At 36.6% G+C, this 18,335-nt stretch overlaps 1 protein-coding gene across 7 annotated transcripts; it reads right to left on the reverse strand.

The window, feature by feature from the left end:
• Positions 1-7,588: 7,588 nt before the first annotated feature.
• On the reverse strand, positions 7,589-12,277 carry LOC103414940 (TSL-kinase interacting protein 1-like). 7 transcript variants are annotated; one of them, XM_070814108.1, is made up of 8 exons: positions 12,148-12,277; positions 11,299-11,489; positions 10,893-11,011; positions 10,541-10,779; positions 10,240-10,468; positions 9,043-9,540; positions 8,115-8,237; positions 7,589-8,018 (listed from the first exon to the last, which is right to left on the reverse strand). In XM_070814108.1, the coding sequence occupies exons 2-8, from the start codon at positions 11,423-11,425 to the stop codon at positions 7,923-7,925; spliced, it is 1,431 nt and encodes a 476-aa protein (XP_070670209.1). In that variant the 5' UTR covers positions 11,426-11,489; positions 12,148-12,277; the 3' UTR covers positions 7,589-7,922. The 7 variants fall into 7 exon arrangements, with proteins under 7 accessions (XP_070670209.1, XP_008351520.3, XP_028950386.2 ...); XM_008353298.4 differs by having other exon boundaries at positions 10,893-11,074; positions 11,299-11,474; positions 12,148-12,269; XM_029094553.2 differs by having other exon boundaries at positions 10,893-11,074; positions 11,299-11,452; positions 12,148-12,259.
• Between the last annotated feature and the right edge of the window lie 6,058 nt (positions 12,278-18,335).

The raw sequence follows: 18,335 nt of genomic DNA on the forward strand, positions 1-18,335 counted from the left end.
GCTATTATTAGTGACGGAGGAACTCACTTTTGTAACAAGCAATTTGAAGCTCTCTTGGCAAAGTATGGAATCACACATAAGGTTGCTACACCTTATCACCCTCAGACAAGTGGACAAGTGGAAATTTCAAATCGGGAAATCAAGAAGATTCTGGAGAAGACTGTGAGTGCTTCGAGAAAAGATTGGTCGAAGAAGTTAGACGATGCTTTATGGGCATATCGCACTGCTTTCAAAACTCCAATTGGCATGTCTCCATATCGGCTTGTTTTCGGTAAAGCATGTCACTTGCCGGTTGAGCTAGAACACAAGGCTTTCTGGGCAATCAAGACACTGAATTTTGACATGGAAACAGCTGGGGAGAAAAGATTGTTACAACTCAGTGAGATGGAGGAATTCCGGAACGATGCATATGAAAATGCCAAGATCTATAAAGAACGAACTAAGAAGTGGCATGATCGGAACATTCTGCGGAAAGAATTTCATGTTGGACAGAAGGTGTTGCTGTACAATTCAAGATTAAAATTGTTTCCTGGAAAGCTTCGTTCTCGGTGGTATGGTCCTTTCATGGTGGTGCAAGTTTATCCATATGGCACGGTGGCAATTCAGAATTTGGAGTCGGGAAGCATATTCAAGGTTAATGGTCAAAGATTGAAGCCGTATGTGGAAACAAATTTTGATACCATGAAGACGGTGACCTCACTTCGAGATCCAGAATAAACCGCATATAGTCCGGCTGAAGACTATAAATTTAGCGCTCCATGGGAGGCAACCCAGGCTTTTATTATTTTTTTTTATTTGTTTCATTTAATTCAGTTTTGATGGTTGTTTTCTGCCTTCTCTGTTCTGCTACTTGCTGACTGATTTCTGTTGGTGTAGGGATGTCTAGCTGTCACATAACAATGATGGCAGTCCACGAATGTTTAAGTTTGGGGGTGGCTACTGCATTGAACACCATAGCTGCCATGTGAAGCATAAACCAGGGGAGTTTCTCTGTCCAAATGCTATTACTCATTCATCCTCCCTTTCTTCTTTTTAAGTACTTTATTTCTAGACATTGAGGACAATGTCTCATCTAAGTTTGGGGGTAGGAGTGAGATTTTTGAGCCCTGATTGAAAGTTGAATTAGTCATTTTAAAGCATGGTTTTGTTTGGTTTTAGTGTGTTATTTAAAATGCATGAGCTGATTTCATGTTGCCAGGTCCTCCACTTAGTCAATTACTATAGTTAGTTGTCTTTGGCTTTGAATTCATCGTTTCTTTGTCTTTGGTTAAAAAAAAAAAAGAAGAAAAATCTATAAAAATTAGAAACTTTGAAAAATAAAAAAAAAATAAAAAATAAAAAAAAATTTGTTTTTAATTCTTGTTTTCATTTAGTTTTTTGTTAGCTTCCTGACCCAATGATGAAATTGAATTGAATTCGAACTATGGTTATTGAGAAAGTTGTAAGCATGTTTTAGGTGAATCTCTTTATTCTTTTTGTTAGCTTTATACACGTTCGATCATCCTTGAAAAGACCAAATGCACATAGCCTTGTTGATGTGAAACTAAAGCATGGTTTAACACTTCATATGTGAATACAGTGACTTATTGTAATCCTTGTGAGATTTTGAGCCTATTATATGATTGAACTATCATGCATCAATCACATTTGTTCTTGTGCGTATGATCTCATTCTTACATGTATCTCTAGAACTTGCTTTATACCTCTCAATTCATTCATCAATTCAAGTAATAACTTGGAAGTGATATAGGCTATTTTTGGATCGTTTGAGCCTTTCATGCCTACCTTATATGCTAATTGTATCCTTAGTAGCCTGTTGAGCCTTTAACTAAGCCATTTCTTTGTTAGCCACATCTCTTTACCATGCTCTGATATTGGAGTTGAGCCCATATACATATACCCATTCCTTATTGTTTTGAGAAAGTATTACATAGGTTGTGCTTTTGGGGTTGTGTTTATATAGAAAAAAAAATGAATGGAGTATGTGTATTACAATGAAATGTGAATTTGAGGGGTGATGTAGCTTTGCAGATTTGAGCATGATTAAAAAAAAAGGGTTAAAAATCTGCAGGCTACTGTCATTATTGTGGTAGTATCAAGTTTTCATTGAGTAAAAAAAAAAAAAAAAAGTGCTGAGAAGTTGAAAATGTGTTATGCACAAGCTTACTTTTATTCTTAAATGTCAATGTTATCAAAAGTAAAGCTTGAGAATGCAGTTGTATATTTTAGAGGCCTAGTGTTTGGATGCAGAGTATTAATTTCCATATGAAGATGAGATGGGGGAGCAGCAAGTGCTACGGGTTATGTTGTTTGTTTTCAATTTGAGTGGTGTGATATTGGTGTTGGAAAACTACTAATGTGTACTTTCTCAAAATTTTTGGTTTCCATATCTTATCTTTCACTAGCCTATCACCCTTAGCCCCATTACAACCCAACTAAAGTCCTATAGATTCAAGTAATTACATGATATTGATAGCGAGGTAGGTTGACAAGCAAGCATATGGCGGCATGTTTGATTGAGATCACTTGAGTGAAACACACTATCCAAAAATATGAGTGAATGTGTGTATGCCCGGTGAGGATGTCACTTGTTCGCATATGATGATTTTAAGACGCTTAGAATTGCATTGGCATGGTTAATCCACACACTACACTTCAAGGATGATTGAAAGGTTTTTGCTAAGAATTGGAATGTGGTTGATTCACTTGCTTTGTGCTTACTATGGACTTGATTATGATGCATCTTGCAAAAGATTCGATGAGGGTCACCTAGGGAAAGCTAACGTTTTTCATGTTATTACTTGTTCTTATGTTTTGTTCTTTTGCTCGAGGACTAGCAAAATGTAAGTTTGGGGGTATTTGATGATCGCATATTTTACTATTTATTTACTCCAAAAGTTACATTTTCTTGTGATAAGTTGGACGAAAATGAAAGGAATTTCAGAGATTGGTGCATTTATGACTAGATTAATAATAAGGCAACATTCCTAAAATTTTTGTTTAATTTCTAGTCAAGGGGGAAATTACTGGAGCTTTTGCTCTTTTGGATTCATGTGCAGGTTTATTTAAATTCATCTTATTCTCATAATTTATATGTAGGGTCTACATAGAAAAAAACTGGCAATATTTCTATCCCTTGGATACAAGATGGACGATTCTGTTTTGCTTCCACGTGGCCACTTCAATACCTAAAGGGCATCAAACTTCATTGTGATCTGTCTCAAAAGATGATTGAAAGGCTTGCGACTTTTACCATTTTCCAGGAGGAACCGACTCACTATCTCATGGAAAAGTGGGGAATTGACTGCTACAAAATCAGAAATATGGGAGATCGCATCAAAGAGGCAGTGATTGAGTGGGTGAAATTGCAGCTGCGAAATCGGTGGAGAATGAAAGGAAGGAAACAGAGGTCCTCGGTTCATAGATTCCAGGGTGTTATAATTCAAAGTGAATATATTTTGGAATGAGGATGTCGATGCTTATGGGTTTTGGCGTGAAGGGAATTTTTGCTTTACAAAATAAGAGAGACTTGGCTGTTACATAAATGGATTTATTGATGGCAATGAAAGAATTATTGAAACAAAGTGGAAGCAGCAGCAAGGAGATCAAAGGCACGAGCTTACTGTTAATAGATGAAAAATTCATTTGGGTGCTTTAATGTACCAAAGAGTGGCCAGCACATCTTTGAAGACTTCTACCGTTTCTTCTTTTTTATTGTCAGCAATCAATTGGGGTTAATCTTTCGTCGGTTACGGAAACGTAAAAGGGGAAAAGAAGGAAAAGAACTAGAGAATTTTCTTCTTCTGGAATCAGAGACAAGGGGACAGACGGCAAGACAAAAAGCAGCAGAGCACACGGGGATTTCAGGCTTTTCTAAACTTAGTTTTTCTTTTAATTTTATTATGAATTCAAGGATATTTCCAGTTATGTTTCGGAACTAATTTTCCTTAGCTAGGGCTACGATGTAGCCATGACTATGAATGCTTAATTTCTGAAGTGAATTATTTCAAGTTTTCAATTTCATTGAGTATCGTTTGCTGTGTTTATATGCTTGGTTTTAGTCTTGGTGATTAGCTACCATCTTGAATTTTACTTGGTAAATTTGATGCAAGTTGTGCAGATGCCATGTTTTCAACTTGAGTGATAGCTTCTTGCAAATAGATACCATGAACTGCCGAGTAGTAGATGCCATACTCTAGGATTTGTGTAGTCTTTATATAAATTTCCACTGATCGTAATGAGTTGCATTATGTTAAACTATTCCAAATGCCATGGATGGTTGCATATTGGAATATACGTAATAGTCTAGATGCCATAGATATTACATGTGCTAGGGAAATTTGACTATCAATGAGATTGAGTACTCGTTAATAATTCACTGCAGAAAATAAGTTGAATTGGTTATGGTGAGTCGGATGCTCTAGCGTTTTGCTCGACTGAATTACAATTTGTGTTCTTGGCTGCCACTTTTTGCATTGTGATCAAACTTTCTTGTTTTTATTTGTTTTTACTACTAGTTTCAATTCTCAAAACCATCTTTCATCAATCTCTGCTAGTTTTACTTCGTGCAATTGGATTTAAGTTAGTTGATAGGAATTAAATCATTTTCTAAGGGACGATATTAAGTGCTTGCTTTCTATACTATCAAACGATTCGTACGCTTGCGAGCATAAAATTTGGTACTAAGTTGGACTAATTTCGGTTAGTTTTAATTTCGCAACACAGCTCTTGCCCACCCCTACTTTCGTCGTTTGTGGCTACTAGAATTGGTCGGGTGCACTTCAGGCGCGGCGTTCGATCCAGTCGGTTGGGCTTGATGATTCTTTATCAAAAGCTGGTTTTGCTTTTCAATGAAAAGTGGGATAGAGATCAAATCCAAAAATTTGGTGAATTTCTATGCCCTATATTATTGCTACAGGACTATTGGTGGCACGGAAGGTCGAAAAGGTATTCTCCAGGAGATCTGATTCGATTAGTTCCACTTTACAGAACTTCAGCAGTGATATGATTCTACAAACTTTAGAGTTGTATTCATTCACATACTTAAAGTCTTGGAAGCGAAGATGTTGTCAGTCGTGTCTTGCTTCAGGCAAGTATATGTCTTTCTGGTGATCGAACCGGTGGGCCAAAGCAAGCCAGAAGGTGCGTGGGTCCTCCTCAGTGAGGTACTCGGTCTGCAGGGCATCATGGATGTGTCTTCGTCGACAGGGTTGTCGTCGGTGGATGCCTCGATGGTGGCTCTAATACCCTTTACAGTAACATGGAGCTTCACGTTTTAAACCCACTTTAGATAGTTTTTTTCCGGACACTTCCGGAGCAGTGAAATCGAGCTTGTTTAAGTTTGACATGTCCCTAAAACAGAGGTGATTAGTCATATGGTGATCCATAGACATATATCGTAGAACATTCAGGTTCTATAGACATGATAAGTTTTGAATGAAAACTTCAAGTTTCAAAGGCACTAAATATGAAACTAGAGGTTCAATTTAGTTTTTATGAATGATTAGTTCATAAAGGAGAGGTTCATGTAAGAAACACAGAATGTAATATGCTGATTTAAGTGTAGTGGATTTAAGTTTCTTCGGGAACTCAAGTGTGAGAGCTTCGTTACTACGAAAGTATGTCAACGGTTCAAAGTATAAAAATAAATTATTGAATCGTTAATGTCTAAAAGTGATATTCAGGTCAATAATTTTGGATTCATTATAAGATTAATGGATTGCAGGTTACTTTTAATTAATTTAATAGATTGTGACCAAACAGGGTCGATCGTGGAAGCAAAATAATGCCAAAAATAATAGCATTGGGTCGAAAAAACATAGCCCAAAAAGTTCGGCTAGTGGCTGTGAGTAGGGGGCTTGGGTGTGGCTGCAATAGCAACTCATAAGTGGCTATAGGCCACGGGCCGAGACAAGGAGCCCAGCAGCAAGCTGCTGGCGTTTGGGCTGAATAGAGGGTACAGTCAGGCCTAGCAGAATGCTAGCCTTGTGTCTGGGTCGGGGCAAGTGCAACCCATCAAACAAAGCTGCGGGAAGCGGGCCAGGGTGCAGGGTAAAGCCCAGCAGCCTAATGTTGCTGGCAATGCAAGCCGGGTTCACAAGGACAAGTCTAGGAAGGCCGCGGGTTTCCTTAAAGAGCAGGCTGGGACTTTAGGCCCATGTAGGTCAACCAGGCCGAAGGCTTGGGGGTGTCCGTGTGGTTGCAGCAAGGCCTAGAGGGCTGCTGCTGTGGTGGTGTGGTGGTGGTATCGCACAGTGCCCAATGCCATATATATATATATATATATATATTTTTTTTTTTCGACATGGTTAGGGTTTGAAAAAACCCTAGAATTGCTTCTAATTTATTTATATGCTTTGACTCACAAATTCCACATAGCAATTTAATTACATAATGCATGAAACAAATATATATATATATATATTGACAAATATATGAACATATACAATATATATATATATATATATATATATATTATCGAAAGGAAAATATAAACATAGAGGGATTCATGCATCATGGGGAATGTTTTCATGATTCGTGGACGTTTCAAATATCTTCCTTTAGTTTAAGCGTACCTAATTGGCAGAAAACAAAGAAGAGCCTTTGAATTTTGTGGAAGATAGCCTCCTCCTAGGATCCGTCAATTCCTCAGCTTCAGTCAAGAGCATGCTGATAACGTGTTGTATGCCTATTTGATTGAATTAATCTAAGGGATTAGAGAAAGAGAGCCGGCGGTAGCAAGAGGAAAGAGAGAGATTTAATTGTGAGGTGTGTGTTGTATCACCCTCATTGTGCTTTTATTTATAGTAGTAGGATAGGTAAAAACCTTACTCTTTTAGGATTACAACTCTTAATAGGTAATCAACTCCTAATAGGAATATAAGAGATATCCCTATATCTACTAGGATTTACACAATCACATTCTTATTCTAAATATGACTGCAACGTGTGTGTGTGTACACACACATATTTCATATTTCGAGGAAGCCTTTAAGGAAAGAGATCTCTATTTTTTTTCATAAAAATGGGGATTAGTTGTTGGGCCCACACCAAATCAAACTTTAACGATCCAAACTGTTTATTTTTCAAATTATACTTCACAGATCATTCTTGCAAAATATTAGCCACATCGGAAATATTTGAGGCATCTAATTAAGTTCAAAGAAATTGACGAATATGTTCTCTAAAATACATTGAAATTTCATTGTGATAATTAAATAGATAAATGATTTCGGATTGAATTGAATTTTTGCAAAAATAATCTATAAATCGAAACTTACAAAATAAACAGTCTCAATTTTGTGTGTATATGGTATTTATATATTGCTTTGTAAAAGGACTTGGTACGGTGTTCTCAAGAAAATTGAAAGGGCCAGCACACCACATCCCCAGAGTTCATAATCAGTCCCATTTTCTTCATCATTACAATTTACATCCACTTCCTTCTACCCTTTTTCATTTACCCAAAAATTAAAAGGAAAACAAATTTTGCAAACGGGAGAGCACAAAAATCCCCATCGTTAGAATGCACACAATATTCCGCATAACCACAAACGCTTCTAATAATATTTGGCACAAAAGTTATAAGTGTTGGTTGTAAAAGCATTTCGGTTTTTATTAAAATTTTGGACACGCACTTCAAGTCAAAGCTCTTACGAGCGAAAGTGCTTGATCAAGTACTTCCAATCCAAACGGTACAAAATTTTAACAATAATCTAAATGCTTGCTGGAAGAAAAACTTTCAACCTTTTCCCCCTTTTCCCAAAAAAAAAAAAAAGTCTTTAACGTTGTCAGAAGCACATTTGGTTATATGAGCGCTTTTAGTAACACATCAATTCATCTAATATTCATTTTGGCAAGTCCAGCTCAAATAAATTTGGCAAACTTCCACAACTGTACCAAGCATTGATCTGAGTATTCGGCTACTTAACAAATCCACCGATGCTGCTTGTACTCTCTCCAGTGATGAGCTTCTGGGAAACGGGGAGGCCAAGATCAAACGGCCCCAAGGAGTCGGTCTGTGTGTGTCCAAGCAGTAAATTAAAACCATTAGCAATTTACAATTTCAGAAACTTCAAAACAATCAAATCACTTTCGATAAGATATTCAAATACCCATTTGATGCCTGACAGCCCAAGACTTCTGTCATCGTTGTTCACTCGCGAACAAATCATGAGAGCTGTATTCGATTCCTGACAAGCACGCTGGTCTTGCGGCAGCCCATCTACATTGTTAGACTGCAATAGACATCCAACATAAGATATTCTCATTTTACTTCAGGTTTTCAAAGGCTTGAATGGCCCAAGTGAGTTCATACCCCTGACAAGGAACACCATGCTGTTTCAAATCTTGACAAAGCCTTTATCCCAGTGACTTTGGGATGATACTAGTGAGAATTAAATAGCCTAAAAATAGCCTCGCCATATGATATTACACGCTATAGGCGAAGGCTTTCGTGCCTTGCTGTTAAGTAAGGTGGAAGCTAGCTACTTGCTTGTTAAAGGTGCTTAAAGAGACTTACGCAGGACGTTAAAAAAACAAAGCAATGTATTGACGTTGTCGTCCTATCCTGATCAAGTAAACTTTTGAAAGGTGTACAAAACCAAACAGATGATGAATACATCAATGGATAAGATATACCAGAAGTGACTGATCAATCAGGTTCTTTTAAGTCTTAACAATATAAAAAAGTAAACGACAGACAAATTTGATATCTCATTTAACCAAATCAAAGGTTATAACACCCTTCAATGTCAAGACATTCCGAAACTTGACTTCAATATACTAAATATTCACCATGCCCCATTTCAAGACAAGTTCTGATTACCAGTTGAAACAATTTCAGGTTGATGAAAAATCCAAATATATTTATGGAGTAGGAAGATCTATGGAATTTATCATACCAATCCAACAAAGTAGTGTTCGAAGCATAGTTAATTTAAATGAGACCGAAGCCACAAAACATGAAACACAGATTTAAACAACATAAAAATAGCTCAGTTGCAATAACAGAATGAAATGCATGAATAGAACTCAGCTAACCTTTGCTGCATTAGGGAACTTGAATAGTTTAGAACCAGGATTCTGGTTGAAACCTCCACGACTTCCACCAAACCCCAGAACATCTTTTCCCGACAAAGATAATTTTTGAGAAGGAAATGCATGGCAAGTTTCTTCAGCATCAAAAATAGATAAGCATGAGTCATGAGTGGATGGCCTTTGACCTTGCGGATGTGGCAAGCCTGCATTGCTCTCAACTGGTTGTGCATAAAATTGATCGAGCTTGCCCTGCATGGATGCTTCAGACAAGAGGCCACCAATGCTTATAGAAGGACAATCCCACAATGCAAATGACTTTGAATCATTTTTTGTTTCAGTAGGATGAAAGCCTTCATTTTTCCCAATTTGTTTTTCTTCACTGTTATTGCACTTGGCCTGTAAAGATGCTTCAGAAAGTAGGCCTCCAATGCTTATATTAGTTAAACTATCAAGCAAAAGTGGTTCCTGAGTATGGTTACCCATACTCCTCCGAATATCATCCTAATTATAATAAGAGAAAAAACTTCAGACAATCATTAAAAATACATCAAAGAAACATGTTGCATAAAAGTAAAACCTATAGCTCTACCCAACAAATTTTCCATCTGGGATTTTAAATTTTGAACAAAGGGACAGAATAATTATCAAGACTTGTATTCTCAACCCAACATTTCATCACATCTATATATTGCATTCCGGTTTGCATTTCCAGCTTAATGCATTTCATTCATAATCACCAGAAACAATCAGAATTCAAACTCATAGTAATATTTTAAGAGATTAAGAACCAAAATATCCGAGGTAAAGTAGGAGTAGCCGCGTTTGAAGATAAGATGAGAGAAAATCAGTTAAGGTGGTTTTGACATGTGAACCGAAGACCTACAGAGGCTCCGATTAGAAGATGCAATTATGAGACAGAGGCTCAAAAATGGTTAGAGGAAGACCTAGGAAGACTTGGAAAGAGACTCTAAGAAAAGACATGGAGTACTTGGAGCTAACGGAAGACTTGGCGCAAAACTAAGGGCAGTGGCGTTCTAGGATTCATACAGCCGATCCCACTTAGTGGGATAAGGCTTTGTTGTTGTTGTTGTTGTAGTATAGTGATATTTTTAAGGTTAACCCATTTAAGGTATGTGATCGCACACACATGAATAAAAGAACAAACAATCAAACAGTGAAAGATTAAGCGGAAAATTTTACCTTGAGATCAACAACTCCAGTAGAAATATTCTCAGTATCTGCATTTATTGTTTCTCTTGCATTGATTGATCTGAAATCTTTTGTTGCTAACACAGTGTGTTTCCCTAATTCATCATATACATTCTCTGTGGCGGCGCTTCTACATCTCTGTTCGACCTCAGATTGTAAGTCATTAGCTGATGTTGAAGGTTGATCAGCACCTTTAGGTTCAGAAGAGAGCCAGCCATACCTTAAGAAGCATATCAAGTCAGAAAAATTAAATAATATACGTTAACTAACAAAATTGAGTAAAGACTTATACCTTAAGCGAAAAACTGCAGGGCATCCAATAGCTGCATAGACAGCTCCGGCACTAATGTCTCCATCATTCAGTGTCCATCTTCTGTTACTAGACATACTGTCATGCATCTTATATGGGAATAGAACCGGCTCATTAAGAGCAACGCTTGAATTCCCCCACTTGTCATTAAGGTGCTTTAGCACAGAAGTAATCTTCTTCTGTGGTCTAAGAATGAGTTCTAAATATGGATGATGTCCATCCTGAAAATGAAATAAAAGGAAAACAAACTTAGAAATTAAAGTGACAAAATCTTTTAGCTTGCAGATACATAGTGCTGTTCTAATTTTTCATATCTTCATGATTTATGATCAACCTTTTCCAATCGTATGCGAGTGACTTCATTTACAGGGAAAAGCTGCAACTTGATCTTTGACTGCGGAAGAAGTATTTTCCCTTGACAACACTCAAGATCAGGTGGTCCCTTTGTTATTCCTGAAAAGGGCCCACCTTTGTCAGGAAGCTCCAAACACATGCCATCAGCACGCCCACCTTTCCCTAAGAAGGATAAGATGCAACTAATTAAAGGAATGCCCAAGATAGGCGCAATTGAAAATTCAATATGCATAACATCTCAGAGCATGGACAGGCTAATCAAATCAAAGGACATTGGTCTAGAATTATTTGTAATATTTTGTGGAAAACCTTCTACATGCAAGAAAGTACAAGAATGACCAGTTGAGTTAAAAGCATTCAAGCATTACTCAGATGAGATTTCCTACCTGTTGCTTTGGGGCAGACTCGGGTAGTTCTCCCTTGTTTCTGTTCTCTCATGCTACTTCCCATACCTGCTCTGCTTTCTATAGGAACCTTGATCACCTTCCTGTTTGTTTCTCTACAAACTTTCATGCTGGTTTGGCTTCACCGATCTTTAGCCTACTGTCACGCAGTCCTTCTCCTAAGTAAGACAATACTGCATTTTTTGCAGGCTTCAACGAAATTGGATATCAAGAAAGAACTAATTAATTGGTGTACACCAAGAGTGTTCCATTTTTGTTTAAATTTCTGTTTCTCGTTTTCTTCTATATGAAACCAGAGCCTATATCGTTTGAATGGCACGAAAGCTACGCTGCCCTGTCTCACACATATTATCCTAATTGTTTCCTGCAATTTTCTACCCAAAACATAGATTTCATAATAACCTGCGCGAAACAAAACCCGAAGCACAAATGACCAGCCAATTAAAATTCTGCACTGTAACGATCCCGTGCTCTCGTCAGTCCAAGTTCAACTCTTCCAAATTGACACTCCAAATTCGAAAATTTGAGAATTCTCCGTATTAAATTAAACGAATTTGAGATTTAATTTAAAGTTTGAAGATCAACCCCTTGCCAGAATTATACACACACACACACACGGAATCCCAGTAACTACAGGAGCTAGGGTTTCGATGAATACCCATATAAACAAACGAAAGTAAATTAAACGATTCTGAATGAAAATAGTGTGCCCTAATTTCTCGTAATGGAGACCCAAACAATAAAGAATAAAAAAACACAATTGAATCTGTAAACATATATAGCTCTTGGGTCGAATCACTTTACCATAATTTAGAAGAGAGAGAATCGTACCTTAATAGGAAGAGGGGGAGAGAGAGAGAGATTGGCGGGAATGAATCTGGAATTTACAAAGCTCTGTTTGAGTTTGAGTGGGTCTCCACTTATACATACAGCCGACTTAGACCAAATGCAATTGATGGGAGAGGATAAAAGCTGAAAATTGGGCTAAAATAGGTCTCGGAGAAAAAATGATTTTGGGCCTGATTCCCAAAGTTTAATTTTGGAATAAGCCACTTAGTACAACGGTATAGTGGTATTTCTCTTTACTTGCAAAGAGGTCTTAGTTCAATTCTCGTCAAATGTGAATTTAAATCATATTATTGCTAACCCATTGTGAGGTTAAGTTCACCTCGTCCCCTTAGTGTCGATAATATCGTTTGTTTAAAAAAAAAAATTCTGGGATAAGCACGCCCCGTTTTTCCCCCATCCGCAGCCTACCGACGTGTGCTACGCATGCCACGCGACAAAAGCATCAGCTGCTGGGTTCCACGCTGACGTGTGTGTCTACCACTTGCAACAAGCTCAAAGGCTCTTTTTTGAGTAGTACAAAAAAACTACCTTTAAGTATGGATCGGACCACAATCTAGTACATTATGTTTTAAAAATTGTAATGTCATACCTTAATTTATGAATTCGTTGCAATATCACATCTACGTTAAGCTTTTTGTTAATTTGACTGTTAACTGATAATGTGGCAAGAGCAGGGCCCACTCCTTCGCTAACTAGAATAAAAAATTAATTAATTAATTAATAATTTATTTATTTATTATTAATAAAATTTTATAATTTAATAGTCAAATTGACGAAAACTTAACGGAGGTATAACATTGCCACGAATTCATAAGTTGAAGTATGACATTACAATGTTTAAAACATGAGGTATGAGATTAGGGTTCAACCCATAATTAAGGTAGTTTTGTGTAATTTATCCCTTTTTATTTAATCAAACGGTTGTAACATTTGGTTGATCCAATGATCTAAATTTAAATTTAAAGCACTCCCCCTCAAATATTATGGGGGGGGTTTGTTTGTGTTAGAGCAAGGTCTACCCGTTGTAGGAGAGTAAGGGTAAGGGCAAGACACTTGAATTACCCTTACTATTTACTTTAAACAGTAGTTACCTTTGTGCAACTCAACCCTTTCGAAAAGGAAAGGATGATGGCAAGGGCGATGGCTATTCACAAAAAAAAAATATATATATATTGTTATTCTTTTTATGTTTTATTGGCCTTATCTTCCACATGTCATTATCACCTAAATTTTTTATGAGATTTTCAATAAATGACAAAGATACTTGTTTGTAAGTGTGTTATGTGTAATTGTGTTACTTGTAGGTGTGTTGAACTTTGTAAGTTTGTTTAAGTGTGTTTAAGAAGAGTGTAATAAAAATAAATATTGAGTTGTGGTGTGGTGTTGTGTGAAGAATGAATAAGATGGTGAGGTAAAACATAATAAAAAATATTTTTTGTATTTTGTATTTTGTATTTTTATTTTTACTGTTGAATTAATCCTGATTGTTGAATTCCAAAATTTTATGAAATTAGATACAACAGATGATGCCAAGTAACACAACTTATAAAATCCAATTTTTTTTACTGTTGGACAAGGTTCTAAAAGACGCTAGACGCTAGTCAGGCGGTGTGCTGAGGCCTAGCGCCTAGGCGGACTAAGCGAATTTAAGTAAATCTATTGTATTTCATGTAAATAAGTGTCTGTTTATACTTCAAATATATATAATTTCATCATAAACTATAAAATAGAATGACATATATATTATGAAATATTGGACATAATGGAAGCATAGAGAGCAAACATATAATGTATGTTTATTTAAGTGTTCAATAAGTCTCTTACAGTTTATTGAAAATAATAAAATGTAAAAGGAAAGTTATTTATTTTCTATCTAAATGAGTTGCAACCTAGGCATGTGTCTAGGAGGGTCTGGGTGGGTTAGTTAGGCTAAACGAATGTATAGGCAGTCTAGGCGGGCGCCTAAACAGGTCTAGGCACCCTTTCTTAATTTTCAAACGCCTAAGCATTAATCGGAACGATGGTCAGCAGCCTACGCTTAGGCGTCGCTAGACAAGGAGTTTTAGAACAATGTTGTTGGAAATTCAATGACCTCAGTTGAGAGGACCGTTGAAAATCAACAGTTGAGAGAGATGCTGCAGGCTCAGTGCATTGCACGGGGCCCTGTTGGCTGACGTCGCCCTGGCATAATTGACTGAGCAGCCCAATAGTAGTGGTGGAGTCCAGCAATCGGCCACCCCCTCCCTCCATTTTTAGGTCAGTGGATGTGGGTTTTTGGGGATTCCTGCCTTCTTAACAAACTTGTGGACATGCTCTTAAGTAGGCCTAATTGAGCTTTTCATGTTGGACCTTTTAGCTAAAGTGGTGTAGCTTTCATTTCTATTTTGGGTTTTAAAGGCTCTATTTGAAAGGAAAAATAAAACATTAGTTTTCAGTTTTATGGGAGTCATACATATCATCTCTCACTTGCGAAGCAAATTACATAGTACGAGTACATCTTCACATAATGTTCTATGTCAATGAAACAAGAACACATGGATAAAAAAACTTACACACGTCTTTATTTCATTAGCATAAGACGCCACTGTGACGGTGTACTTGTGTCATGTAAGTCTTTCTCTCTACTTATAAATGAAGAAGAATTGTGAAGACCTATATTTTATATATATAAAGAGATACTTATTTTAATCAAATAAGTCTAATAGACTTTTACGGTAGTATTTGACTTAAAAGCTATATTTTTATATTATTCATTTTAATTTTGTAATGGTTCAGTACTATGGTTTGGTGATATTCCTCTTCATTTGAAAGTGAGAGATTTTTTTTTTTTTTTGAAAAACAATATATTTTACACTAGGGGGAGGACGGAGTTCGGCTAAGTCATATAATGGACAACCTAATTTACCTCTATATCGTGTTTCATATCTGTTGGTTTGTATTATACATGTATGTATATCTGCGTAGACGTATGGCTATCAGACCTTACAATTGGAGATCATCTTACCTACACAAAAGTGATAGGACAGAACCTATATATAATTATCACATGCTAAATATTATCTCTTATCTTTATTATAGGTTGTTGTATAGAAGAAGACTCAAGCATGGTAATTAATTCGAACATATATCCTTCTTATTGGTTTTAAGAGAAACTATATATGTATATGCTGGTATTCATGCATATAACTTTGCACGAGCCTGAGTAAACCAAGCTAGCTTTCTCGGCATGGAACTGTCTGCATATGTTCATAGATATAGTTTCAACTGTATCAAGTATAGCATGTGTTTAGCGTTGATCAACATATAATAACTTGTAAATTAGTATTGCGGAATCGGTATACTTAAATATGTTAATTAGGATTAGGGTTCATGTCATGCATTTGGTAATTTGCTCATATATGTGAATAGGATTTTATCAAGGTGGTGAACTATTACAAAGTTGGAGCAATGTTTTGGAATTTAGGTAGGAGAAATACAACAAACCTTTACATGGATTGATTTTATTAAATCGTGAAGTACTATATTCGTGTTGTTTGAGTAATGTGGTTGGGTGTTATTTGGATTATTGCTTCAGTTGGTTGTTTACCTATTATTACTACTGGAATGTTATAGTTGAGATATATTGTGACATATGAAAGATGAACTGATGTTAATTGTGCATCATTCATGTGTGTGAAGTGGTTACAACTTCGATGTTGAGAAAGGAATTAGAAATAAGGGTAGTTGGAAATGATCTTTTGTGTAGTTGAGCCAAACTCTTAGTAGGTACCGGGTCTCAAGCAAGCCCATAGTGCATAGATTCTTTAAGGGTAATTCAGAACTGGTGATGAAGAGTTTAGGCAAGATGATTAACAAAAGGGAAAATTGGGATGATTGAGTTACAAGGGGGTTAATTTGTATAATAGAACACTCAAACCACCGTTGCAAAGGTAAAATGCATGGTATGGGTCGTGCAGGTCAGCGTGTTTTATTATATTAATTAATGGGTAGAGATGAGCATTGCACTCATGCATTGTTACCGATAGTAATTTGATATTTGGTTACATGATTTTAGGACACTTAATTAGTATTGTCAATTTACTGTGATAAGGTTATGTCCGTACTGAGCTTTTGAAGCTCACTCCTTTATTGTTATGCAGGTTTACGAGCTAAACAATCGAAATGGTAGGCAGGATGAGACCAGATTAGATGTGAGGATAGAGAATTTATGTTAGAAATTTAATATTTAAATATTAGTATTATTAATATTTAAATATTAAATATTCAAGTGAATGAAAAATTAAAGTGGTCATGGAAAGGTTTGACCAGCATATTTTAAGGGTTGTGTATGTTTGAAAGGGCTGCATGGCTGCAGCTTTTTGTCATTTGGAAACTGATGCAATTTTGAATAAAGATTGCATCTCTTGACCTGGAAGCAGCCGCAATCTCTGGAAACAAATGCAACTTTAAACAAAGGTTGCATCCTTTATCTTTTGGAAAGCAGACACAATCTTTGAAAATGGGGCATGTCAATGTCTATAAATAGACCACCAAGTCAAGCATTTTAGAAATACTTTGCATTCATAAATCATATAGAAATTAGAGTAGTTTAGTGTTCAACAAAGAGAGAGTTTTAAACACTTTTGGTTCGCTGTTTTTTGTGGATTGGAGTGCTACTTCCGCAAAGAGAAAGATCGTTGTATCCTGGGAGACATTTGCCAATGCAAACCTTGAGGCACCACTGAAGGGCAATCTTGTCTTAAGGCTATAGAATCAAATTCTAGCCTCGATTGTTGGAAATATGCCCTGAAAGTCAATCTTTGGAAGAAACCTTTCGGGACAATAAATGGATGTATAGACGACTCTTATACATCAAATGGCAAAGATACTATTTAGGACTATCTCTATAAACGATATATGTCCTAAATGGTGAATCCATGGACAATGGATCGATTGAAGAAGTAATCTAATGAAGTTAGACTACAGAGACCTTCTTCACATAACCATCATGTCCAAAAGGTTCATGGTCATAGGATTGTCGGAGGGATACTGACAATGCATAGAGCGGTACATACTATGTCCACTTCAATTAGAAGGATGGAAAGTCTCATCCCATTCGTGTAGTGACGCTAAGACAAGTATGTAGGTGCTCATTAAAGAAATGAGTTCACTGAACACAATCGAACGAGAGTACTTGCTTGGAGGTCTACTCACATGTCAAGCAAGTAACTCTAATAGTTGGAATAATGTAAGTAGTCCTTTGACCTGAGACATCATCGTTGTCTTGTGGTTAAGTACTTGATCCTTGATTATGTCAAAGTCACTCCATCCGCGGGTGTCCACGGCATAGTCGGGGTTAAGCCACTTAGTCATGAAGGCAAGTGCATGCGCAACAAGGAATCTCTAATCCTCGCTAAGAGAGGATGAATACTCTAAGATATGATTCTGGAATCTTCAGCTGAAGTATCGAGCGTAATAAAGGAAAGCGTTCCTATACGACTCAATTGAATCATATAAGAAGGAATAATCACATTAGGGATTTGACATAATATATCCATACCCTAGTGATGTGATTGAGAGTATTGTTTTAGAGAATGATCGAATTGCATTGTAATTCCAACTGAATAGGTTCTCCTAACAACTTCTACATTAGCTTGGGTAGCCATGATATATGGTTAGATGTCACTCATGGCTTGTGAGTTCTTCTAGATGATTAAATGTAGTCGTCAAAGAAGAAGGTGAATTAAAAGTATGTTTTAATTCACTAAGTGATTGGATTAAATATAATCAATTGGATTGGTGCCAATCACCTCACTACCTTGCTAATTAGAACCTAAAACGATTGTTCACCAATACACTATTGTAGTGAGTAATTAATGGATGATGGAAATAATTAATTGGATTAATTAAGTGTTGTGATTAATTAGAAAGTCTAAAGAAATCATAAAAGCGATATAAGATCGTTTTGGGCTTAAAGAAACGTTCGGGTTTAATTGGGCCCATTGGGCCTAAACCCATTGGGCTTTTATTCAAGCACTGGATGACTTAAAATAAATAAAAGCCCAAAGCCCAAACAACACAAAGGGGGCCGGCCAAAGGAGGGAGAGAAAGGTCAAATGTTGACTTGTTTCTTTTTGGCTATAAAAGGAACTTTATAGCAAATGTTTCATTAGGGTTTTTTGAAGTGTTAA

This window comes from Malus domestica, chromosome 15 (genome assembly GCF_042453785.1).
Source record: "Malus domestica chromosome 15, GDT2T_hap1".
In the NCBI taxonomy this organism is placed as follows: domain Eukaryota; kingdom Viridiplantae; phylum Streptophyta; class Magnoliopsida; order Rosales; family Rosaceae; genus Malus; species Malus domestica.